This window comes from Telopea speciosissima, chromosome 9, assembly GCF_018873765.1.
Source record: "Telopea speciosissima isolate NSW1024214 ecotype Mountain lineage chromosome 9, Tspe_v1, whole genome shotgun sequence".
Lineage (NCBI taxonomy): Eukaryota > Viridiplantae > Streptophyta > Magnoliopsida > Proteales > Proteaceae > Telopea > Telopea speciosissima.
This window is the reverse complement of record NC_057924.1, coordinates 16,072,116-16,099,144: the sequence shown is the minus strand read 5'-3', so window position 1 is coordinate 16,099,144 and position 27,029 is coordinate 16,072,116. Positions and strand designations below refer to the sequence as shown.

Below are 27,029 nucleotides of genomic sequence, written 5' to 3'. Positions count from 1 at the left end.
CATCACAATTTATACCTTACCTCGGTACAAATCGGTGGGGCTTGGAATAAACATCTCTAGGCAAGCTGGAACTCGCCGACTGATGTTCAATTTAGATTGTCAGCCTCTTGTTCGTTATTTACGTGATGAGAAGATTTAGCCATCAACAAAAGTCTCGATCATTCTTTAGGATGTCTGTCAAGTACTCTAACAATCTTTTGATTTTTGTGGATTTATGTAAATAGATCAGAGAATTTGCAAGCTCATCTTCCTATTAAGTGGGCCATGTGTTTCTCTCGTTCTGAGATATGAAAATCTTGTTTTCCACAAGATCTTTTACCCATTCTGTACTCTTTTTTGCCCCAAGAGGATGAATAAATTTTCCCCACCTTGGCTTTTCACACATTAAAAAAAAAAATGGACTCGGCTATAACAATTGAAAAAGGAGCACCTAATACATGATGCACCCTATGTGGTTGATAAAAGACACCAAATTTAACATGTGGAACATCCATGGTGGACACCCCGCCCCATCTATCTAATAGCCAACCTACCAAATCATTAGTCAATTTGAAAGAAAAAAAAAGTACAATGATTTTGGGTGCAAGCGCAATAGGAAACTTTTCCCATCAGTTTTACTATAGGAATTTGGAAGCTTCATTTCATTACATGAATAACTCTATTAGGCATGAAAAATTAACAAAGGGTCACTTCACCCATACTCTAAAATTTGGCGTAGTAGATTTAGGATTATATACATGGAACAATAACTTGCCAATATCTCGGTAATATCTTTATTTTTTGAAAAATCGAAACAAGATGTTAGGGCCTTTAGGCGAAATGAGAAGCTTGCATTGTCTCACCTCGACCGAGATCTCGGTGGGAAACCTTGGTATACATACACTTACTTATGCCAGAAACCAAGACATAACATTTATTTATGTTTCATATCATTTAAGTTTTCATTTACTTAAGATATTATTCGTAAATAAGCAAATACCTCAATAATTGAATCCAATATAAAAAGTTACAGAGTTAAATTCCATAAAGATAAAAAGTCAACCCCCAATTCAAGAACAAAAATTGGATTTTCGGCAATATATGCAATTTTAATTTTTTAAATGCTGGGGGTTTCCTCAAATCTAAAATTTTCATAAATCTTAATATGGTAAAACATTGCTAAAAACCAAAAGTGAGGTAAAACATTCATTTGTTTTGATGTCTATATATTTTTCATTCAAAGTGATTTTGACAGCATTCGCGCATACCACATAAGGTTTAACCAAAACATAACTTCTTCAATATAAATCAGATTTAAGCAATCTTGGATTTATTGAAAATCCCCCAGCATTTAAAAGTTAAAAATTTCACCTACCATCAAAAATACCATTTTTGTTGTTGAACTGGGAGTTAATTTTTTATCTTTATAGAATTTTATTTTTTAACTATTTTTATTGGATTCAAATAGGGGGCATTTACTTTATTTATAATTAATATATGAAGTAAATAAAAATATTTACTTAAAAGATATTAGGCATAAATAAGTGCATGTCTTGGTTTCTAGAATAAATAAATGCTTTAAAAAATCTGATAGTACCATTGTGTTTAAATAGCCCAAAATAGGTTGTATATCAAGTTTCATGACCAAACTAGGTACAAAACCCACCGAAACCATCAAATGAGTTAAAAAAAAAAAAAATGCATCAACTCGCCATAATCTCGGTCTAACTTGGTTTTTGGCCTGATCGAAACTGAGTTCTCGAACCATGACTATATATAGGATACCCAATGAGGGTGATGCTTTGGACTTCATACCTTCAAAGGTTCTTGTCTTAATTATCACCATAGGTGACAGAATATTTAGAGTGGTATTATTTCAAGCATCTCGCCTTGCATGTAAAAGATTCTATTGCATATTGACTTCACTTGCCACCACAGGTATGATCCAATGACACGAAATCTTTACCCAATTTATTGTTGTCCTATTGTTATTAAAAACGAGACTGGATAAATCTGATTAATAACCCAGTTAGTCAGATTTAATAGAACATTTGGAAGATAATATGCCTTTGTTCTTGCATATTGAATGTTTTGGTAAATAATTGCTCATATATTTATCACATTTGACTGACCAATTGTTTTCCATCAATGGTCAGAATGTTTTCAATTTGAGCAATGGAACGAATTCTTCAGTGTTTCTCTAGCTATTATTATAATGGAGTTTGCTCCTAGGGTTGACGAGCCTCCCAAGCCAGCGACTGGTAGCTCTATTGATCCTAAGGCTCTTTATGAAAAATGAGAGGAGTTAAATTAGTTATGTCGAATGATTGTGCACACTATGGATCATACCATAAAAAAAAAGTGTCACTCCAATTGATAATGTTAAAGAGATCCTTGCAGTCGTAAGTAAGAAATTCATTGTTCATGATAAGGCTGAGAAGGGCAGTTGCATGGATGTTTACATCCATTTGTTATGATGGTGTGAGTGGAGTTTGTAATTATATTGTGAAATGACTAATTATGTCAACAAGTTGGGTAAAATGGAGGGGAAAATACCTGATTATGATAAATCATGCAGTTATTTCTGACTTAATTTGATCCCTTCGCGACTTTCTATAATGCCAAAAGTTAGAATGAGGACTTGAAGATATAACCTTAACAATTGTGCAAGGAGTAGAGATTTTTGTAACTTTTGTCGGAATATAGAACATAAATGGCATGTTTTGGTAATAATGTTCTCTCTCTAATTCAACTAGAGTTGTAGAATTTGATTGAACAATTTATTTGAGGATGATAGTATGGACATTCAAAGTACCTAACCATGCAGTTTTATTTTTTATAAACATGTTCTTGTACCCATGTCGTTACTGCAATCATCAACAATGATACAAACTCATATAAAACAATTAAATGTTTCTGTTCAAGAACCTATGGACACATGCAGTAGTAGAGCCTATACAATTTGTATCTTCTCCTGTTACAGCACGGTGCTGTAACGCATCGTGCGGTGGCTGCAGAGGCCATGTGCACCATGTGGAGCCCGATGTGCCACATGGCCTCTCCAGCGCCGCACGATGCGTTATAGCACCGTGTTGTAACAGGAGAGGATAACGATTCAGAGCCTATACCCTTTGTTATTGATGAAATACAGGATCAACTTGTAGCTGGTGTTCCCCTTGAGGAGATCAAAAAGAGCTCATAGGCCAACTATATATAATGATTATGCAGTTTATCTATAAGAGCATGAATTTGATACAAGTATGGAATTTGATCCATTTACATTTAAAACAGTCTATAAATGGTCCAAATAACTCTGAATGGATGGATGTCATGCATGATGATTGAATCTATGGTTGGTAATGAAGTATGAGATTTAGTTGAATTATCTAAATAGAACCAATCGATTGATTCTCTATGGATTTCAAAACCAGGTTTGATTCTAAAGGTGAATTGAGCGATATAAGACTCGGCTTGTAGTCATGGGTTTCAGTAAAAAAAAAAAAGAATATATTATAAGGGAAATACTGCAGACCAATCCAACTATCTCAAGATCATTGAGAGAAAATTTATTTCCCTTTTACTTTATGTTAATGATTTCCTTCTTGCAAGCAATAATGCTACTCTTCTACATTAGACAAAACCGTTATTATCTAGTCACTTTGATGTGAAGGATTTTGGTGAAGCCTCTTATGTTATGGGTATTAAGACACGTCGATATAGATCCTTTGGCATTTTGAGTTTGTCTCAAAAGGTTCTATAGTTACGAAATTTTATCTCAGGACTTCATTCTATTGACTATAGGTCTATGCTTCAAAGGATAGTCTATGAGAAATCTGCTATCGTTCAATTCTCTCTCATGACAGTAAAATACTCCGGGCTTTAAGCATATTGACATTAAATATTTTCTTGTGAGAGAGAAGTTTTGAAAGTCATAGATATTTCAGTAGAGTACATTACTACAGATAACATGATTGCTAATCCACTAACTAATGACTTGACCCCTAAAGTTTTCCAGGAACATGTTACTAATATGGGATTTCGTTAGATCATTTGTTATATTTTGTTAGTGAGAGCTTTTGTTTGGGTAATCGGTTGCAACTGACTTTCTAAATCTCATTTCATTTAATTCTTGCAAATAACTATACATCATTTTGTTATGGCCATTTATTTGTGTGCACACTAGATTATTTGTGTCACACCCCGACCCAGTTAATAAGGGCCAAGTGTGACTGGATTTCTCAGACACCCAATCAATCCCACCAGGATCGCAAATACAGTGTTCTATTTGCAATCTCATTCACAAATATAAGAATTTAAATGCAGCGGAAGCAATAATATAGCAATAAAATAATAAATAAGGAAGAACTAGTGATAACATTATATTCATCTGAACTTGTATGTACATCAGTTACGTTGTGTTTCCCAAAAAGACAGTAACTCAAGAACCCAAAAAGTTATATGCTATCACATTTACAAAAGTGTTATAGACAAAAAAAAAAAAGAAAAGAAAGTAGCATGATAAGTCTGAACGTTCAGGAGAACGCGCAGTCATCGCAGGAGCACGAAGCAGCGTGCTCAACAAAGAAAGGAGTATTAACTCCAGCAGTAGGAGAAGCATCCTGAGCAGGAGCAGTCCCCACAGAACCAGCAACAGCAACGGTAGCAATTTCATCTGTAAAAGAAGGACGTCCACTGGGGTGAGCTGTCCACTGGGCCCAGTAAGGGGGGTACAAGCATACAAACACAATAAATCCATGATGCATGCCCTAATCTAACATGCTCCTAGCACAAGTTCTGAGTCTCATGAGGTCTAAGTATTACTGGTGGTAGATGCTAACCTCGGTCCTGGAACTAATACATCGGTCACCAGAGTGAAACCATTCTACCACGGTGAGGACCCGCCAGATCGGCATGTCACTAGGCAGCGGACCCGATAGACCCCCAAAGACCAACCCTGTCTGTTTATTCCCACAGCGGAGCAGACACGCTAATATGGGATAGAAGATGGCACCATGGCATTTCCCTTCGGTTGTACCATGGGTTGTCCAACACCTCTCCCTCTATTGGTAAGGGGCGTAGTACTGGGTAATGAATATCAACCTAACCTAGTGCAGTCTAATTATGATGATACAAGCATGGATTGAGTTATAGCGTACTGATTTTCACCTTCAACAATTTCCACATAACAAAAATATCAATGTAGTGCGATGCAGTATGCCAATGCGCAGCCTAATTCACATGCATTCTAATGCATTAAATCATAAGCTAGAAGACTATATGCATTGGTACATTTGTAATGATGCATAACATGACATTCAGCATAATAGTGAAATTAAAATGATAAACATGCTTAAATTAAGGTCAAGGTCCCCTTACCTGTAATGTAGTCTAGTCCTAGTCAGATAACCCAGCAAAACAGTCAAAGAACAGCAGGAAACAGACCTAAACAACATATAAACCAACACTTATTAGGCTCCAATAAAAGTCAAGGCAATTCCCAATGTAACAGGGCAGCAGGGCACCAAAAAAGACCAGCCGAATTCGGGGGGTTCAAGGCCGGTCGACCGGCCTTAGGCCTGCAACTCCATCCGGGAGTTTGGCCGAATTTGGGGGGTTTTGCTCCAATTGGCCAGATTCTTGCATGCATGGCCCAAATTTGATATTTCAAGTCCAAATTAAGGTGGGTCAATCTAAATAGAGGTTCAATTTCATGTTTGGCTTCCTAATTTAGAAATTCTATCAATTAATCCTAAATTGGTTAGCCTAGGGTTCATTACATAGTCAATAGTTTCAGTAACTAAGGTCTGATTAGGGTTCACCACACAATTTCAGGTTTAATTGGTCTAGGACTGTTCCAAAACAGTCCAATTCATGGCAGAATTTCAATATTCAAGCTTAGTCTTGAAGCTTTAATGGAGGCCAGCTTGTTTAGGTGAATTTAGGTTGGAGAAGAAGGGAAGCAAAGGGAAAATCAGCAAGTTTTTCATGGCTTACCCTAGTATAGAAGCAGAGACAAAGTGCAGGCAGCCTCTAGTTATGCAGTTCAGTCTCAACTGGAGATCCCAAAGCTCAATTTTAGGTATGAACTTCAAACCTTCAAGACAGCTCTCTTTTCTTGCTTTTCCAAGCTGGAACTAATTCTTCAGCTTCCTTAGTTTAGTTTGTGATTTGTGAATAGTTAAAGAAGGTTATAAATATATATATATGTGGTATTTAAGCACTAAGGGGTAAATCTGTCCTTTGGGCAGAAATTACTTCTAAAACTGATTTTTAAAGTTATTTATAACCCAAATTCTGTTTTTATTACCTTATTCTAACCATAAAGTGATGTCGGACGACATCAGAGATCATCCAAACACAGGTAATTGTCTGGAACAGCATTTTCTACTGGGGAACTGGGTCTCACAGAAGCAATTTTATTAAAATACCCTTCTAACCCTATTTGGTCGTACAAACAATATATATAATTCATTTAAATCATACTTACAATTATTCTAATTGAGGGAGAGCCTCTGCATAGCCTCCAGGCAACAGATCCGGCATAGGTAACTCCGGTGCGAGGTCTCACAGGGATCCTCTGACTCCAGAAGGGTAAATTGGGAAGGATCCTCGGAGTCCTCCATAGGTGTGTCGAGTAATTCTTCTGTGTCCTCGACCTATGCAGCCCATAGCATCGATGCTATCATAGACTGAGAGCTGGAACCTGTAATCACACAAGTTCCAAAAGTTCAAATTTATTCAAAAATTTGATCGGGTTTCACAATTTGCCTCCTTTAAATTACTAAGGCTATGTGGTGTATTTATCTCCCTTAGTAATTGAGGATGTCGGATAATGCACACACATTATTTGCTATTAGAGCCTCATTTGGTTCGAACATTTTGTAGGCATAACTACGGTCCAGGGATCAAACCATGGTTCCCTAGGGAAACCAATATACTACAAAATTAGGGTTTTGCATGCCCTGGGTTATCCCATGGTGTCCCATGGGTGCCCCGTTTATTTTTTAGGGTTTCCCATGGTCGTCCATGGGAACCCTGGTCCATCCCTATTAGGGTTTCTCCTTCCCTATTGTGTCCCATAAAATTTATTATCACAATAGGGACGGAGAAATTCATCTTTAGTCCATCATATGGCAAGAGGGATCCATCCCATACTCGAATGCGCAGCGAAAATTAATCGATTTGAGTTTCTTTCGTATCCCATAAATATTAATAATTAAATAACTGAAGGAATTAATAAAGAACTGCTAACCTGGTGAGCCTCAAGTGTTGCTCCTCCAATAGACAATGATTCTTCCTTCAGTGAGCGCTCCAAGCAAACAGATCTGAACCTCCAATGGTGCTACCAAGGTTCTTCAAGCCAATCCCAAATGCTCTCGAACTCTTCAGCACAGATCTAGGGTTTCTCAAACCCTAACTCTCAAACACAGATGAGAGAAGCAAGAAGAAGAAGAGAGATCACAAGAGGGAGAGAGAGAGACCAAAACGTAGGAGAGAGAGTGCCTGCCAAAAACATGGAGAGCTGTACCCCCCTCAGCGTTTTGGTCCCCTATATATAATAATAAGATTTAATTAAATCCTAGTAGGATTTAATAGAACCTCAGTGAGAGTCTGACTCTCTCTCTCTCTTGTTTGGCAGTTCTGTTTAAACTCAAAGTGCTACACAGGTGAAGAAGCATAATATAATAGGGAAAGTATTAATTAATTACTTTATTTAATATTTAATGGATAATTATAATTAGCACCATATCCATTAATTAAATAAAATACTAATTAAATTAGCAAATTCCAAATAACTCCCTATATGATAACTATTTATCATATACAACCCCTCACTAATCAACACCATCATTATGGAATCTAGGGCATGTACACATGTACAGTCAAACCCCAATCCATAGTATATGTCCATATAAGAGAGTCTGTGCATCTGATCGGGTCCCGCAAAACTCTATTAAACACTTTATTTAAATAACTATTTATAATGTATCATTTTATGTAAAATAAATTTTGCAAAACCATTTCCAAAACGACATTGGATCCAGATTCCGATCCGACCATACCTAGACAGTCTCAATCTTGGTGTTCCCCAATCGGGCAGTGGTGACCATGTTGGATAACTCCTTCACTCATAAAGTGTTCACGCATTCCCAGAACACCGGCTTTGACTTGCTTGAGTCTCAGTCACTGATGAACCAAAGAATGCGATCACACTTTGCAGTGATAGGGTTCCCTCAGGCATAGGGTGTCGGTGACACATGTCTATCCCTTCCTACATCTGGCAGTAATACATGAGGGAATCGACACAGTAGATTCTTTGCCAATGCACATATCAAACATGTGAGCACTCGCATTCGTACCCTGACATCACATGTCTAGGTATACCCAATGCGACGACCATATGATAAGGGTGTCCAGCCCAAACCCTAGTCGTGACTACCATTTTAAGTAAAACTTACGGACACATAATGCTCAAAAAGTTTATATCGCATGTGATAATATTAAACTAAAATGTATAAATGTTCAATACAAAGGTGGATCGGGTTGAACCGGACCGAACCAAGTTTGATGGACACACACTTGTCCAACAGATTTGTGCTAGTATTTTGGGACATCTTGATCCAGTCCCAAAATGAGTTTTGTTGAGTGAAGCAGTTACGTTTGGGTGACGCTTATTGATCGTCTCATTGGGCTTATTCAACTTTACAGCCCGGACAAATTTGGAAATTGACATGTTGATCACTATTTCATATAGTTTTCATACCACATTTTCACACTATACAATGTAAGTTGGTGAGATTATAAACACTTTGACGTGTTTGGTTCCATGTTATTATAGATGTGATGTTCGTAGTTTCATTTGGACCAAGGCATTTTGCTTTAGGTATATACTCCATTCAACAGTTTTGACTGTGGCCACATTCAATTTGTCTCATCCGAAAAGTCATTCTAATAAAATATTTTAAATCTAAAACTTCTGACATATGTTGCCCAAGTGGGATATTGAGGTTTCCTTTTTGGGTGGGCTAATAAAGTCACCCTTATTTGTTTTTCTAAAATCGGATCGGTAAGTGTTGATATTAGTATAATGAACTACTAAGTCCAGTAATGATAAGTGATCACTCATTAAAAAAAAAGAAGTGATAACTGATTCTCTAGCTCGGAAGGCCATGTCGATAGCGTGCTCGACTATTTGGCCAAATTCCACTTCTTGGCTCCAAGATTTATGTAACTTGGATGCCTTGGCTGTTCCATGCTCTTTGCCTCAGTAAAATTGTCTTTTGTCAAAGAAAAAAAAAAAAAAAAAGGATAAGTGATCACATACAAGGATATTTGACTTATTTTGACCCACCTTAATTGGTATAAAATATATTATATTATAAAAATAAAATTTATGATTTTTATATCAATTTGATTAATATATTTTTCTTTTTGATTTTTTTTTTCATATTTATTGTAATTTAGTTGTATTTTGTGTAATATTTCACAAAAAATTAAGTTTTTAGGATTTTCCCATTGATATTTACAATTTTATGATTTTAAGAGTTTTTGTTATTCTAGATTGTTATTATTTTTGGCCAATATTATGAACTGTGCACCCATATTATAAAATAGCCTACTTAGGCGTATTGGCTGATCCGTATTGGTATTAGTATCAGTAAAAAAAGGGAAGCAATTTTCTGTATGGGAGTGTGGCCTATGCCAACACTCCCATGTGTCTATCTCTCTCCTCCTTAAAACAAGGGGACAGAGGTGTCTTTTCCTATGGGGGAGGAGAGAGATAGACTCATGGGAGTGTTGGCGTAGGCCACACTCCCAAACAGAGATCTTTTTCCCATAAAAAAAATTAAAAAACAATGTTGTGTCTTAAGATATGCTTTCTTCACCTTGGGTGAAGCAAAAACTTGGTTAAAAAAATGGAAGCTTAGGGGCCAGGTGTGTGCGAGTGTGCGACAACCAATGAGACCGTGCACTGACATATGGGGGTGGGGTGGTCATTTCGCTCCCACGTCTGGCGTGGCCAGCAACCCACGGAGAACATTTCAAAATAAAAAAGAAAATTCATGAATACCTTTTTTTTTTTCCTTGGTTGGGGTATGAAATTCGTGAATACTTTTTTTTCAATTTCTGGACCTGACTGTTGACGACGCTTACGAGTTACGACCTTGAGGTAAATTGTGGAATCTCCTCGTTCATCTCCTCCTTCGGCATATGCTCTGGATGAATTTGGAACTAAAAACAAAGAAATCAAGCCTGAGACTCGGAGCATGAAAGCTCCGTGATAACATGGTTGCCCAGCATTTACTGCTCAAAGGCTGAATAGGTTTCTCCAGAACAGGTTATCTTCTTCCCCGTCTAATACTCTAATCAAATACTTCTTGATTTGAGTGCAATTATTAAGTAACGCAGAACTTATTATAATTCTTGGTCTTGAATTATGGAGATTAGTTTTGATCTGTATTGAGTCGATCATTTGGGAGTCTCTATCTTTGTCTCAAAATATATATTGGATTTCGATTGATTACGTCGTCGACGCAGAAGACGGATGCTAATTTGTTCACAGATACTTACTAAGATCTCTAGAATTATTTTGCACTTCAAGCTCAGCATTGAGCATTCAGAAACAAGGTCTAGTATTAGTCTCTTGCGGACAAGCTGATGAGGAAATTTTATGGGGTTTAAGTGTCTCTGAGTCCCTGTATAAAGTATCCATTTCTGTTGGACAAAAATGGGACTCTTAAGTTGATTTCTCAAACCTTTAAGTTTAGATTTTGAGATTGACACCAGTAAAGAAGCACATTTATTTTCTATGTTCTCTCTGAAAGTTCTCTGAAAGTTCACCGCTAACGGTCGACTCCCACCCCCATCTCCCCAGGTAGCGGAGGCCGGTGAAGTCGCTCACAGGTAAGTTTACCCCCACTCTCCTCACCTCCTCCGCAGACTTCGCCCCTCTGATCTTCTCGATTCCCTCTCACCGATCTCTCCTCCCTAAAGTCATCGACGGATTACCTCTGTACACACCGATTCCATCAATTTCCTATACCCATCGACTCTCTTCCGGACCCCACGCACATCGATTTTCTTCCACCCATAGCCTCTCTCGCTGACCCTACCGCCAGAACCTACACCAACACTGATCGATCTCTCTCTACTATGCCCATCCTCTCCCTCTCTCAAACCGCCAGAACCTAAACCAACATCTCTGTTCTCACTTACCTCGAACCACCTTGATCTCTCTCTACTATACCCATCCTCTCCCTCTCTCTAACCGCCAGAACCTAAAACATCTCTTCATCGATTTCTTCCATCCATAGACTCCCTCTCTCTCTGACCTCTCTCCCTACCCCCCAGATTTTCTCTCTGACCTCTCTTAACCAGACTCTCTCTCTCTCCCTGTCTGACCTCTTTTAGGTGTTTGGTCCCTCCACCATCACCTGTGTCTCCTTAATCCCCGATGACTGCCATTGACTCACCGACCCTGCACGCGCTGCATTGGTACCTCTCTGCCTTGCAACATTTTGTTGGTAATTTTGGTGATAGGTAGGAAATTTCACTCTTGTTGTGTATTTTGGTGATAATTATATCTTATTAACTTTGTTTGCATACTGTTCTTTACACTACTGTACCCCTTTGGATTATTTCTACCATTGCCTTAGTAGGTATTGTCTAATTGCTAGCTGAATTGCTTTGTATCTTGCTGTATTTTGTGTACCTAGACTTGGTGTTGTATGATATTCCCTATACTTGCTGTATTGCCTCTGTTTGCATATTGTTCTTTTACACTAGTGTATTATTCCTTTACACCACCCCCCCTTTGGATTGAAATATTCATACCATTGTCTTAGTATTTAGTGTATCATTGTTTTGCATTATCTATTCTTGCTTATTGTTTTATTACACTATTGTACCCATTAGTATGGTGGGACTGACTGTGTAGTGGTTTGGTCTATTCTGGTTTGACTTGATTCTTGTGTACCTAATTTGTTTACCTGTGCAATGTTTTAAATAATCTCTTGGTACGCTACCCTTTTAATCTTACTTTTCGTACTGCATCTATATATTATATAGTATTTCTCCTATTTTGGTGCGTTAGGTAGGCAGCCGGCACTATATTATATCCAGCCAATCCCTTTTGCATGGATCCTAATATTTTTTTGATTATCCATTATCTTTTCTTATATCATGCCCTCTCATACTAATCTTGTTCGTAACTCGTAAGCATAGGATTAGATTTGCATCATGGAACATCGGATCGCTGACGGGCAAGAGTATGGAGCTGATAGATGTTATGCGGAGAAGAGGGATTAATGTTGCCTGCATTCAAGAAACGAGATGGAAGGGCCACAAAGCCAAGGCGTTAGATGGCTTCAAATTGTGGTAATTGGGAAATGAAAGCGAGAGAGGTGGAGTGGGTATGGTTGTGGACAAAGACCTTAAGAACGAAGTAGTGGATGTTAAAAGATTTGGAGAGAGGATCCTATCTATCAAACTGGTGCTAGACAACGAGGTTATCAACATTGTAAGCATCTACGCGCCCCAGGCAGGATTAGATGAGAGTGTTAAAATACAATTCTGGGAACACATGGATGGTTTAGCGCAAGGTTTTGTCCAGGGAGAGAAAATTATTATCGGAGGTGACCTTAACGAACATGTGGGCAAAGATCGAAGAGGCTATGAAGAAGTTCACGGAGGATACAGGGTTGGGGAGAGGAATGAAGAGGGGATCTTAGTGTTAGACTTTGCGATAGCGTTTGATATATGCATTGCAAATACCTTTTCTAAGAAGAGAGAAGAACATTTAGTTACCTACAAGAGTGGACAACATGCAAGCCAAATAGATTTCTTCCTAACTAGAAGGTCTGACAGACTTCTATGTAAGGATTGTAAGGTTATACTTGGAGAGAGCTTAACTGCTCAACATATACTGGTGGTCTTAGATATGTACCTTGGTACGAGGCAACGTAAGATGGCGAATCAGGTTTGCCCTAAGATAAGATGGGGGCGACTACAAGGAGTTCTCTTAGAGTCATTTACCGATAAAGTAGCTCTACAAGGAAAGTGGGACTTTGAGGGAGATACCAATGAGATGTGGATTGAGATGACGACTTGTATTAAGAAGGTTGCTAAAGAAGTGCTAGGGATCTCAAAGGGTATGTGCTTGGCCCCTAGAGAGACTTGGTGGTGGGATGACGAGGTCCAAGCAGCCATTAAGACTAAGAAAGAGCGCTTTAAGACCTGGCAAAGGACTAGCGAAGCAGAAGACAAAGTGAGATATTATGCACCTAGAAAAGAAGCTCGGAGGATTGTGGGGAAAGCTAGAGCGAAGAAATATGATGACCTTTATGAAAAATTTAATACAAAAGAAGGGAAAAATGAGATCTATCGGATAGCTAAAATAATAGAAAGGAAGAACAGAGATCTGGACCATGTTAGATGCATTAAGAGTGAGGATGGTAGAGTACTAATATGAGATGAGGACATTTTGGAGAGATGGGGTGAGTATTTTTTACAACCTACTAAATGGAACTATATTGACTGATAGGATGGATTCAGAAGTAGAGAGGAATAGTCTTGAAGCCAACCCATGTCATGGGCATTCACAAAGAGTTGGTAAGGCCGAAGTTAAAGAGGCCCTATAAAAAATGAAGGTAGGTAAAATACCGGGATCGGATGAGATCCCAATTGAAGTGTGGAAGAGCTTAGGAGTACAGGGTGTATCTTAGCTAACCAAGCTGTTCAACAGGATTTTGAGTACAAAGAAAATGCCAGATGAGTGGAGGAGAAGCACTGTAATCTCGATTTATAAGAATAAAGGTGATATCCAGAACTGTAATAACTATAGAGGCATAAAACTAATGAGTCATACTATGAAGCTATGGGAAAAAATCATTGAAGCCCACATAAGAAGAGAGACTGATATTTCGGAGAACCAATTTGGTTTTATGCCAGGGAGATCTACGACAGAAGCTATTTACCTTTTAAGGAGGCTTATGGAAATTTTTAGAGCTAACAAAAGGAACCTCCATATGATCTTTATAGACCTAGAAAAGGCCTATGACAGAGTCCCTAGAGAGCTCATTTGGCATGTCCTACATAAGAGAATGAGCTCAAGTAACTAAGTGGGTTTAATTAAGGACATGTATGAGGGCGTGGTGACGAGTGTTAGAACTGCAGAGGGCCAAAGTAGTGAATTCCCGATTACAATTGGGCTACACCAAGGATCAGCTCTAAGCCCTTATTCGTTTGCACTCATCATGGATGATTTAACCAGACACATCTAAGATGAGGTTCCTTGGTGTATGCTTTTCGTTGATGATATTGTTTTGATAGATGAGACAGTGGAAGGGATTAATGTAAAATTGGAATTATGGAGATCAAACTTGGAATCAAGGGGTTTAAGTTAAGCAGAACAAAGACAGAATATATGATGTGTAACTTCAGTCAAACCAGGAGAGGGGATGAAATGGTGAAACTTGAGGAGCAAGAGCTACCACAAAGTGAATGCTTTCGATACCTGGGGTCGATCATTAATAAAGAGGGTAATATAGAGGATGATGTTTCCCACAGAATTAAAGTAGGATGGATGAAGTGGAGAGGTGCATCGGGAGTGTTCTGTGACAGATGCATGCCTGTTAAGCTTAAAGGGAAATTCTACAAGACAGTAATAAGGCCAGCTATGACTTATGGGGCGGAATGTTGGGCAGTTAAGAAAAATAATATAAATAAGATGAGTGTAGTAGAGATGAGGATGTTGAGGTGGATGTGCGGCAAGACCAGGAGAGATAGAGTAAGGAACGATTTTATTAGAACCAATTTGGGAGTTGCACCAATCCAAGACAAGCTCCGTGAGAGCCGCTTACGGTGGTATGGTCATGTCCAACGGAGACCCATGGATGCACCAGTAAGGAAAAGTGACCAGAGTCAGCTTAACGGAGCTAAAAGGGGTAGAGACAGGCCTAAGATGACTATTGGTGAAGTGGTAAGAAAGGATATGCATGCGGTAGGGCTCGATCCTAGTATGACTGCGGATAGAGTTGTTTGGAGGACAAGGACCCGTGTAGCCGACCCCTTGTAGTGGGATGTTCCTAGGATGCTGCTTTGACTATTGCTTCGATTTTTACCTTTACTTATTTTCCTTTTTACTTCTTCTTATCTCTCTTACCTCCATTACTCTCTTAGCATCTATTGGATCCATGTACCCGACCCCATTTAGTTGGGATAAGGTTATGGTTGTTGTTGTTATTAATTTGTTACGTCTCTTTTTATTGTTAAAACACTAATCATTACGTGAAAAAAGTGAAATTAGAATGATAAGTAAAAGCTGATAAATTTTAAGTGGAATTAGAATTGAAAAGTAGATTAAAGAAGTGAAAGGAAATAAAAATTTGTTAGTGTTGAATACTTACTTGTAAATTTACAATACAAGTGCTAAGACATAAGTTGTTGACTTTTTAAATATTGTTCTGAAGCTGGAATCTAGACAGTTCATGCGCTATGAATTTGAGAACACAAAGTCACAGCAACTCTGTTTTGTATCCATTGTAACACTAGAATGCATGCCATTTCTAGCAATTATTCTTTCTTTATATTAGTCCTACATTTTTAACATATTTAGGTTATTTGCAAACAATTTGTTGTTTTTCCAGAGGTTCAGGCCATAGTATTGTTATTGGACATTGGTAGGTAATATAGTGATGTTTATGCTGGTTTTTGAGCCATTTGTTTGTGTGCTTATTTTGTCAATGCTTGCTTGTGTTTCATTTCTCAAGAATGCACATGAAATATTCTAATTTCTCTTGGACTTTCTCTCAGATGGGCTATGTGAATCCTCCAATGCCAATTCTTTCTGGCAGGAGCTCTACTTTTTGCTGAATGCTTTATGAAACATGCAAAAGGACAGTTGTGGCATGATCATTTGCTTTTAGATAAACAATGAAGCGCTATGTTTACGTCAACGATAATGATTTGTCACAAGATGTTTATTGTGACAACCGCATATCAAATAGAAAATATACTGTGCTGAATTTTCTTCCCAAAAATCTATGGGAACAGTTCAGGTAATCTTCAAACTGATGGCTTTGATTTTACTTCCTTTTTTTTATGTGGAATTTCTATTTTTTTTAAATGATTTGGTCGATATATAGATTTTTTTAATGAGTAACAGCAGCTTGTATAGATAATAGGGTGAAAATAAACACCTAATATACATGGGGGTTATGCCTAACCCAGAAAACAAGAAAGTATATGATGTACAACTGCTTATGAACACCCATTTAAAACTACCTTCCAAGATACACAATACAATGAAAACTAGAATTCTCCCACGAAGCTGTTTACAACTTTCACCACATCAAAGTTCCATACTGTTTGGCATTAGGATGCCTCCAGCCTAGCAGTAGTATGAAGGATATTACACCCCGTGTTTATATATAGTTCCACATGTCAGTTGTTACCTTCTGTTATGTCATTTCCATCACCACCATATATCCCCAAAATGGCTTTTAGACTGGGCTAGGTTTTAGAAAGTTGGGTTCTTTCTACTTTTTGAGCTAGGAGAATTGAAAGTGGAACTTATCCTCTTGTACTGAATGGGGATTGAGTATTTGCTTTTCTGCTTTTTAGCTCATGATTACGGGCTAACATGCCCCTTAGTTAACTTTTTCCATCAACGGAAAATTCCTGGCTCTGAACCCCGTTCAGCACCATCTTCCTTACCGATTAATGCAATAAAGGTAGCATTGTAACCAATCTAAAGAAGCCTCGTGATGTAGTCCCTGACAGAGTGTGGGCTCATCATTTTGGATCTCCATCTGGCACTTCTGAAAGGATTCAATGGTGTATTCGAGGCTGGGGGTTCTATCTCTGCTCATTTCCTTCAGTTATTTTAAATTTCTTCCTCATAAGGTTGCTCCACCCAATCTTAGACTCAGAAACAATATAATCTCCTCCTGTCCCTGAATTAAATGAGCCCAAACTTCAGCTTTGGAGATAGTCTTCCATGTGGTTGATCATTTTGTGGGAGAAATGTATCTTGTCTCCTCCAGACAAAAAGTGAACCTCACATGGCTTGGCCAATTTCCCCCCCTAAAAGAGTTCCACAGATCCTCCTTTCAGTCTATTCCGAAACAAGGTTCGAAAACTCGGGTCTCGGTGGCATCTCGGCCAGGCCAGAAACCGAGTCGAGCCGAGATCTCGGCGAGTTGCTGCATTTTTTTTTTTTTGGACTCAGACCCCCAACTCGGTGGGTTGTACACATATTTTGGGTCTGAAACTTGGTATCCAGCCTATTTCAGGCCATTTAAACACAATGGCATGCCCAGATTTGCCAAAAAATAATTCCAAATATGAGTTTCACTTTGGACCATAGGTTGGTAGGCGACGAGTCGTACTAAAACAACATAATCTATATATAATTTAGTAAAATATAGCAAATTCGCAATCAAAACATTCTAATTGGACACATCAATCAAAACATTCAAATAAAATGTACATTACATCAATGTTCACTTAATTTGTTACATAAAATGAGATTGAACAAGAAATTCATCCCTATATCGATCCACATAGAATTCCCATGTCATGGAATTGCTATAGTGTTGCGAGATAGTGTGACACGCTTCCATATAAGTCTTCATCAACATATACCAATCTCCCTATCTTAGGGTACATGGGAGGTCATTGGTATGAGGTGTAAGATCCACTGCATCGTCATATTGAGTTTGAGGCATGTATGATCTGGTTTGGGACTAGGATCGTATACCCAACACCGACCCACGACTTTGATCGTCATACTCATTCTGACGCCCATACTGACCATAGGCACTATAATCGAACCGGTGCTCTGCTGGCCATAGTCATAGCCATGATGATGCTTGAGATGATTGCCATGATCGATGCTCACTAGTAGTATCTATACTCATGCTTCCGAAACTTGTAACCATGGTGTTCATACTGCTGTTGTCCTCCTCCCGAGCATATGATTGATGTGAGTGTTTGCGACCCTTCTTTCTATTGTATGTTTTAGGGGGCCACCATGGTCTTGATCTTGAGTGGCATGCGTGAAATTGAGACTCACCTAGAAACGCACAGGGTCCTCCCTGCGTTCCAACTTCTTACTCAATCGCTTGCACGCATCCCCTCGCGACGATCATCATAATTACCGCCACTCCGCATGCCACTAGCAGCAGCAGCTTCACCACCACCACCACCAAAGATCACCATCACCATCACCATCACCATCACTAGCATCACCATGTCATCACCACCACCATCATCATCATCGCAGGACTTCCTACGGGACTCAAAGGTTTCGGTGACTCTGCATGTGCACGCCCCTCTTGCGTCGACATATATTCATCAACATCGCTTGGTTACAGACGCAATGGTGGGGTCGGGCCTACCCCGCAGTTGATCCATATCGGTGTACCACGATCCCTCACCCACTGGAATAGGGGATCCTCATCGTCATCGTAGTCCTCTTGAAAAATGTTGGGCAGTTCAATGGGTTCTTTATCATTGGCCTCAATTCCTTCACGTATGTGCCTCATCCTTAATCTCATATTGAGGCACATACACAAGCTGATCCAGTCGTTTGCTATCCAACCTATTCCGCCTCTTTGAATGTATCAATGAGAATGTACTCCAATGCGCTCACATCCAGGAGGATGAACAAGTTTGTGAGAGCATTCTCACCGCTACCTTCCTCGGTTGGGTGAACTTGTACCATAAAGCACCCACCATTCGGTTGCATTACAAATATAGAATAGTAAGAATATGTACATTCTAAAGAGATAAAATTATAATTCATAAATGTAATATCATGCCACCTACCAGGGTCTCGACTTTTGTCTACCCTCCACCGATGCACTAGTCGATTGAAACTTGCCGAGGCCTCTCTGAAGTATTTGATCTATTTTCAATTTGAGGCATTAGTATTTCCTATTTAGTAATTACATTCATAAACTAACTACCAAAGTGCCAAAGTCCCATACTCTCACCTCATCATTTGTAGCACTGTGCTTTGGATGGGGCTCCAACTTCTAAGTAACCGCTTGAACGCCTCTAACAATTCTATGTCTAGCCCAAGATCATGGGAGTAGTGATACTTTGGATTCAAATAGTATCTTTGGTAAAGTAAACACCACAAATATGATTTGTTAGTGACTTAATCGCTTTAATGCCTTTAGGGTTTTGAATATGTAAATGTAAAAAAGTTATAACATTTAAAGTATAAAGTATGTTGAACTCACTAGCCTTATGCAATGGATGACTCAAGTGCTTCTCCCACCGCTCATCAATGATGTTAGTGTAGGACTTTGCACTTCGAGGTATAGCACTCTAACCATTTCCTTCATTTTTTGGATGGCAAGATAAATGTGGCCCAAAGATGTGGCCCAAAGGAGGCTTCTTCTCTCGTATCAATCATCCTCGATCGCCACCACCGGCTCTAATATGCCAACCACTTTCCCCAAGTCCTTCCAAAATCCATCGTTTCGATATGGTCTGTGCTACCTTTGCTTCTTCCGACTTAGAACCTTGCAACCAAACCATTCATGACTTGCAAACATACACCTTAGACCTATCGCCTTACTCAAAGCTCTTCAATGCAATGTAATTGGTGGCAAATCGAGTGACACCAGCCTCACTAAATCTCCATTGCATTTCTCCCTCATCAAGGCTAAAGCATAAGAATGGTTGTACACAAAAGTTGTCACTTGTCTTGCCCTATTTAGCACACCGCCACCAAAGTCTTTTTCCCCATGTCCTTCACATTAAATCAATAGAATGGGCTGCACATGGGGTCCAAAAGAGCCGGATCCTCTTACTCTTCTTATTCATCAACTTCTCTCCATTTTTATAGTTGGGCCGTTATCCGTCACAATTTGGATAACGTTCCTTGTCCTACCTCCTCCACCACTTGCTTCAACTCCTTATACAAGTATGATGCATCCTTTATATGCTTTGATGCATCGATAGACTTCAAGAATATAGTCTTTCCATTCAACTCACCATGAAATTTATGATGGACAGCCTAGTAGGTCCATCCAACCATCAACCATAAGAGTAACCCCATATGTCTCCCACATTGGCTTTAAACCATCAATGTATTCTTTTAGCTCCTCTACCTCCCGAGGCAAATATACATTGTATAATTCAAATGGTGAAGGTCCTTCCATTCTCGCACTGACCCTCCTGCAAGATCAAGGAATGCATTATAGTATGTTCCTTGTGCTACATTGGCTGGAATGCCATGGTAAAGCATGAACTTCTGAAGGCTTTTCGTGCTTTCTCTTGTTTACCACCAAATACTTGTGGGATGGTTGGGTGGTAGGCATCTTGTTGCCTAAAAGTGGTGGGATCCCGCTCAATAATGGGTTCTGGACCTTGTACTCGTGGTCGGGTTTGGGGTCGTGGTATATTTCTTGTCCAGTGCTTCTCCTCCTCTCATCTTCTTGCAGGTGCACTGAGCCAGATCCACTAGCTCCTCTTGCTTGCTCATATGCTCTTATATTATCAAAATGAAAACTTTGTTTACTCACCAAAGTCTGTGGTAAATTCTCCATCGCCTTTGATTGAAACTCACCAGGTGGAGGCCCAATGTCGGTATCATCTCCGCCACGGACCTCTGCGCCAGCCCTCTCTAGTATTGCCTCATTAAACTCTTGTTGCATTCTTTCCCTCTCAAATTTTTTTAATCTTCCTCCTTTCAAATGTTGTCATTGCCACTTTCACTTGGATAGGAACATTTGGGCATAATGAAACATCCTTGCTGTACCGCACAAGTGTTGCTTTAACCTGGTGGCTCCTCCGGATAGCAACTTCCCACAATAATTGCATTTGGACTTCTTTTGTCTCGGACATGGGAACTCCATGTTGCCATGCTATATATCGACATTGTATACAAAATGTCTTATGTTTTACACTTACATAAAAAAACATGTATTAATAACCATGGATCACTTAAAGTAAGGTATTCAAGACTTAAAGTATGCTATTCATAACTCTTAAACGTAATGTCAAGCTACTAGAACTATGAAATAACTATCTCTTATTTATCCCCTAACCCTAGTATTTATTTGTTAATTAAAAATAATATTTTAATTTTTTTAAAAACTATTTATACCTTAAAGTATAAGAAAAATATAATGTAATGATGAATTTGACACCATTTGAAGTTGAATATTATGTACATATGTTGTACATAATTTTTCATAAGCAATAAGTATTTTTCCTTAATATTATATATATATTTTTAATTTTTATAATATATTTATTAAATCTGAAAAATAAAATAATTTTTTAATGGGTGAAAACAAAAAATTAATTCATGGGGCTGTAGAGCATCCCAAGTAGTTTAACATATATCAAAATCATTTTCAAACAATCACTATTCATCCTATTTTTTTCATTTTCTTTTTTCAAATAAATCATTTATTTTTTCAGAAATTATAATAAATAATTTATTAACTGAAAAAAATCCGACTCCATGAAGTGATAGATCGGGCAAAGATGTTCAACATATATTAAAACCACATGAATCTAACAAGGATTACAAAATTTTTTTGGAAAAATAGATTGGGGAAGAAATAGAAAACACCTTTGAAATCTTGCAAATAGGTGATGATGCTCCAAATTGGCACTTGAATCTTCACTTTGGCACTTCAATCTAACTCCAAACAGGCATTCCATCCAACAATCGAAAGAAAGAAGAAGAAATTTGAAGGAGAGGTGTTTTTCCCCTTGGTTTAGAGCCTATCGAGTTCTGTTCCCGCTCTCTCTTATGTTGGAAATGGGTTTTGGGTGAAAATTGGGCTGAATACAAGTAAATAGCACGTTTGGGCCCAACCGAGATATCGCCGAGATCTCGAGATCTTGGCGAGATATTGTTTTTTTTGTGCTAAAAATATCTTGATTTTAACCTTCGAGATATCACCGAGATCTTGGCCGAGAAATTGCACTTTTAGGAACTGACTAGCAACTTGACTCGGTTTTGCCCAAAACCGAGAAACTTGGCGAGATCTCGCGAGTTCTCGAACCTTGTTCTGAAATGCTCTGCAGTGGACATTCTTTCTTCGTATTGAAACTGCCATGTGCTGTTTAATACCAAGCTTTGAGATTGGATTTTAAGGCCTTCAATTCCATAATTAGAACATAATATGCTCTGCCTGTAGACTACTTGGTGCTCCACTATCATTCCACCACCAAGTGAATTTTTAAACTGGCTAAGAAAATCTTTTTGAAAAACTGTGATTGCATCATCTGAACTTCTTGAAGTCTTGGGAGTTGCTATATACCCCCTGGATTTCACATTGGATGAAAGTGTAGTTTTGTGCAACGGTAAGTTGCTCCATTGTGACCAAGTGGTCTCGGGTTTGAGTCTGGAAACAACCTCTTTGCGAAAGCAGGGGTAAGGCTGCGTACATTATGACCCTCCCCAGACCCCACAGTGGCGGGAGCCTCGTGCACTGGGTATGCTCTTTTTATGAAATTGCTGTTTGGCCAGACCCCCGAAATCCAATGAGCTGATTGAATGGCTGCTGCTGTTGGTCACATTTTCTTGTTCCTGTGCCTTCCTTGATCCTTATGACTTGTGATTTCTTCATGTCCCCATTATTTGAGTATTCTCAGCTACCAGAGCCATTTCTTTTTTTAAACCTTTATCAATTATTAATATGATCACCCTCATTGAAAAAAGCAAAGGTCAGTCTGGTGACTGTTAAAAATTCAAAAGGTTTTGAGCTGCAAGCTTTTTTTGCTGTGCCTTTTTTGCATTGGATGTTTTAATACTGCCATCATTCCTGTCATCATTTCCTTTCTTGATTGATGGGCAGATGTACAGCAAAATGATGCCTAGATATCCTCCTAGTGTGTCTATGATGCAGATGAGTCACATAATGGGCTTATTTTATTGGAAATAAGCCTTGGGTGGGGTTATTTATGTGTTGGGCCTTTGATCCCATGTGTTTTCATTGTAATGGACCATTTTAATGGGCCTAAAATATGGGTAGAAGGTAGGCATATGAGATTAAGCTTAGTTAGTTAGCTACTTAAGTTTTCCAATTAGTATTATGATTCCTTTTTCAACTATGTTTTGTAATTGGCACTAGGATTTGATTTTTCTAGTCAGATTAAGATTCTTATTTCATTTTCTATATATAGCTTGTAAGAGCCAAGGCTCATAGGCGATTTAGATGAATGAAAGTTTGAAATTTTCTTCAATGGAGTGCTGTGTGATTCAGTTGGGGGGGGGGATGAGATATCGTTGGAGGGCAGTGAGATTCTGTACCTTGTTGGTTGGAAGTCATAGTTATCCTTCTCTTTCTTCTTTTACTCTGTTTACTCCTTCTCAAGTAAGTACGGTTACCGTCTGATCTTTATGTGCTTGTTGGAATTCAATTTAACCTGAGATTGTGTGGAATTTTCATCTCTTTGATACTGTTTACTTGCTGGGGTTTAAATCACAGCAAGAACCCTCTCAAATAGACCTGGCAGGTAACCCTGTTTTTGAGCCTCTTTTGCTGAAAACGAGATTCCTTTATTGGAGGATCCATCCATCAGATTTCCCCCATCTTTGGGGATTTCAAGGGCTGACAAGGACTAGAACTCGACCTGGTTTTTGGCTCCTTCTGAGGGCTGTGACCTAATTTACTTTTTTTTTGGGTGAATAAATTCATTACCAAAACCCCATTACAGAGAGGGAAAAAGAGGGTGAGGGAGGACTATACAAAACTCAAGCCCTAGGAAGAAGGGTCAGGAGGCTGAAAAAGATAAACAGGTAACCCCTAGGAGATAACAATACACCTGTTCATCGGGGAATCGACAAGAGAACCATGAGGTAACATGTGAAGCCTGGAGCTAACATCGAAGACGATGACTTCCCAAATCATATCAAGAGAACAAGAGTTGGAGGTCCATCTACGAAGATTCTGCTCCATCCAGATGTGAGAGATAACAACACTAAACACAAGCTTACTTGCAGTATCACAAATAGTGCTGCCAGAGAAGGGCAGCACTAAACACAAGCTTACCTGCTGTATCACAAATAGTGCTGCCAGGGAAGGGCAGCACCAAACACAAGCTTATCTGCAGTATCACAAATAGTGCTGCCAGAGAAGGGCAGCACCAAACACAAGCTTACCTGCAGTATCACAAATAGTGCTGCCAGAGAAGGGCAGCACCAAACACAAGCTTATCTGCAGTATCACAAATAGTGCTGCCAGAGAAGGGCAGCACCAAACACAAGCTTACCTGCAGTATCACAAATAGTGCTGCCAGAGAAGGGCATGTCTATCCAAAGCCACTCCCTAGAGAAGGGTAAGGGTCTTCTACTACGGGGTCAACAGGTTTCTAAAGCTTTTTTCCAAACAGAAGAGGCAAAGGAGCAAGAGAAGAAAAGGTGATTGATGTCCTCAAGACCATTCCAATAGAGGATACAGGAAGGGGAACAGGCAGCTGGCGGTGAAGGAGAAAGGATTGGGTGGGGAGGCAAAGGTTGAGGGTTCTCCAAGTAGTGAAGCTATGGCGGGATATATGACCTTTAAACCACACAAGGTTGTGCCAAGGGATGGTGGGGGCATGAAGTCTAACAAAGTCCCTAGCAGATCGGGAGCTAAAGAGGCCATTTGGGGAGGGGAGCCAGGAGACCTTGTTAGATAATGAGGGGTTGGGGGAAGGGTAGGAGGGACCAGGAGCCATGGGAGATGATGGCGAAGACCGGGGCAAATTCAGGGATACCAGAAGAGTACACTGAACGAGCACCAACAGTGGAAAAGAGGACTCCTAAGGGGTTCCAGTGGTCAAGCCAAAGGGAGGTGGATGTCCCATCAACGATCTTGGAGATGGTAGCTCTAAGGGCTATGGGGCAGAGGAGGAGGATTTGGTGCCAGATCCAGGAGGAGTCAACAGGTTTGGGGACTGTCCAAATGGAGTCCTTTTTGAAGAGGTAGGAATTGACCCAATTGACCTAGATGGAGTCATACTTACAGGAGATTTTCCAAAGTAATTTGAGAATACTTGCAATATTGGAATCTCGGATTCTACGGCCACGTAAACCAAGGCCACCCTCAACTTAAGGGAGGCAGCTAGCAGCCCAACTAAGAGGGTGGAGGAATTTGGAGGATTCCTTTCCTTTCCAGAGGAAAACACAAAATAAGGATTCTAGGTCTTTGAAGGTGGATTTAGGAAGCCCGTAGATGCCACACCAGTAGATGTAGGAGGATTAGAGAACTAATATGATCAACTCAACCCTCCTAGCATAGGAAAGGAGTTTACCCTTCCAGAGCTGGAGCCTTTTATGGATGAGGTCAAGTACAGGAGTACAGTGATGACCAGTTAACCTGGCAGGGATCAAGGGCAGGCCTAGATACTTGATAGGGAGGGAACCAAAGGAGAATCCCGTCAGATGGAGTAAGGGTATCCTTATCATTAGAGATACCCGAGAGGAAAATGTGCGATTTCAGAAGATTGATATGGAGGCTAGAGAGGCACTTGAAGAGGTGCAAGGAGGACATAATGGAAGAGATAGAGGAGGGGGAGGCCTTGGAGAAGATCATGAGATCATCAACAAAGGCAAAGTGGGTGAGGTTAAGGGCTTTACATTTGGGAATGGGGGAGATGAGGGGTTGATCAGTTTTGGACTGAATACTCCTAGAGAGAACCTCAAGGGTGAGGAAGAAGAGGAAGGGGGAAAGGGGGCATCCTAGGTGAATACTAACAGAGGAGGAGAAGAAGCCGGGGCTTGAGTTTTCAGTCAATTTTTCGGGTTTCTATCTGAGTGGGGTTTTGACTTGGGATCCTATATGGCAAGATTTTAGAGTTCTTCGTCCACCTACCCCCCAGCTAGTCTATCATCAAAAGATGTTTTAACCAAGGTGTAAATTATCAAGCTACTGACCAGAGTCACCAGATGCCTTGGTATGTAAAGCCCAATTGGCCAATTAATGAGCAACATTTTGAACTATGATAAATGTGGCAAATAGAAATGGACCCAGTTTTTATGTAGGGCCGTGCCTTTCAACCGTTGGATGGGGATGGGGATGGGTATGGGGATGGGGTGGGGGGGGGGGTAGAAGTGTAATAGCACATCTCCCTTTCCCCCATCCAACCGTTGAATACACGGTTGTGTACGCACACGGCTGTGCATAAAACCTTTTGTCAATAGAAATATAGTTAAAGGACGACATCCAATTTTCGATAGGAAAACTATTTCGGTGGCCACGATCTGAAATCCTCTTGATTGAGCCTCTGTAATGTAGACCAGTTGCAAGTGATAACCAGTCCACAAGAGGATTTCAAACTTCAGGTTCAACAACAGTTAATACTTCGCGGATCTCAGATTTGCAGGAAATTTCAGAACAATAAAATTAAAAAACAAGAAATCGAAGAAGGGAAGAAGAAGATAGACGATAGTCTCTCTTCCACGGCCTCTCACTGTATTTTGGTCTCTCACCAATGTTATCTCACCATACTCCCTCACATAGCAAAGCACAAAGCCATGTTTTTTTTTTTCTCAATCTCATTAATGAAATTCGTGTACAAAGCTGTAGCCCCATACAAACTTATATAGAAGACTAAAAAGCAGACTCAAACACTAAAAAGGAAAGGCCTAACCCAATCCTTAACTTATAAGATAACAAAAACTGACTCAAAACTGACTCAAAACAGGACTTTAACTATACTAACAAAGTAACTCCCGTTTTCCTACTTTCTATCCATATTTTAGGCCAATTAAAGTATCCCATTACAAAGAAAACCCATGGGATCAACGGCCCAACACCTACATAATCCAACCCAAGGCTTATTTCCAATAAAATAAGCCCTCTAGGTGACTTATCTGCATCACTCAGCACCACCTGCAATGCATTTATCTCCACCTCAAGTGGTGGTAGCATAGCATATTGAAGTCCTCCTGTAGGTTCCTGAATCTCTTGTACCACGTCTAAGGCTTCTTCAACTTCCACTATTATGAAGTTAAATATATTTAGCTGTTTTTATTTCCGAATTTTTTGTTTAGTAAATTATTTTTAATCATTGACATCTGTGAATTTTCT

The 27,029-nt window shown here is 39.4% G+C and overlaps 1 protein-coding gene across 4 annotated transcripts in view; it reads left to right on the top strand.

Moving 5' to 3' along the window:
* The first annotated feature begins 10,222 nt into the window (after nucleotides 1-10,222).
* The window catches only part of LOC122640136 (phospholipid-transporting ATPase 2-like), a 113,717-nt gene continuing 96,910 nt past the window's right edge, over nucleotides 10,223-27,029 (top strand). For 2 of the 4 annotated variants that reach the window (XM_043833279.1, XM_043833282.1), the window contains exons 1-2: nucleotides 10,224-10,318; nucleotides 15,793-16,037. In XM_043833279.1, the coding sequence (XP_043689214.1) occupies nucleotides 15,913-16,037 (125 nt within the window). In that variant the 5' untranslated portion in view covers nucleotides 10,224-10,318; nucleotides 15,793-15,912. Of the gene's footprint in view, nucleotides 10,319-15,765; nucleotides 16,038-27,029 lie in introns of those variants that run through there. The other 2 variants (XM_043833281.1, XM_043833280.1) reach the window with 2 other exon arrangements.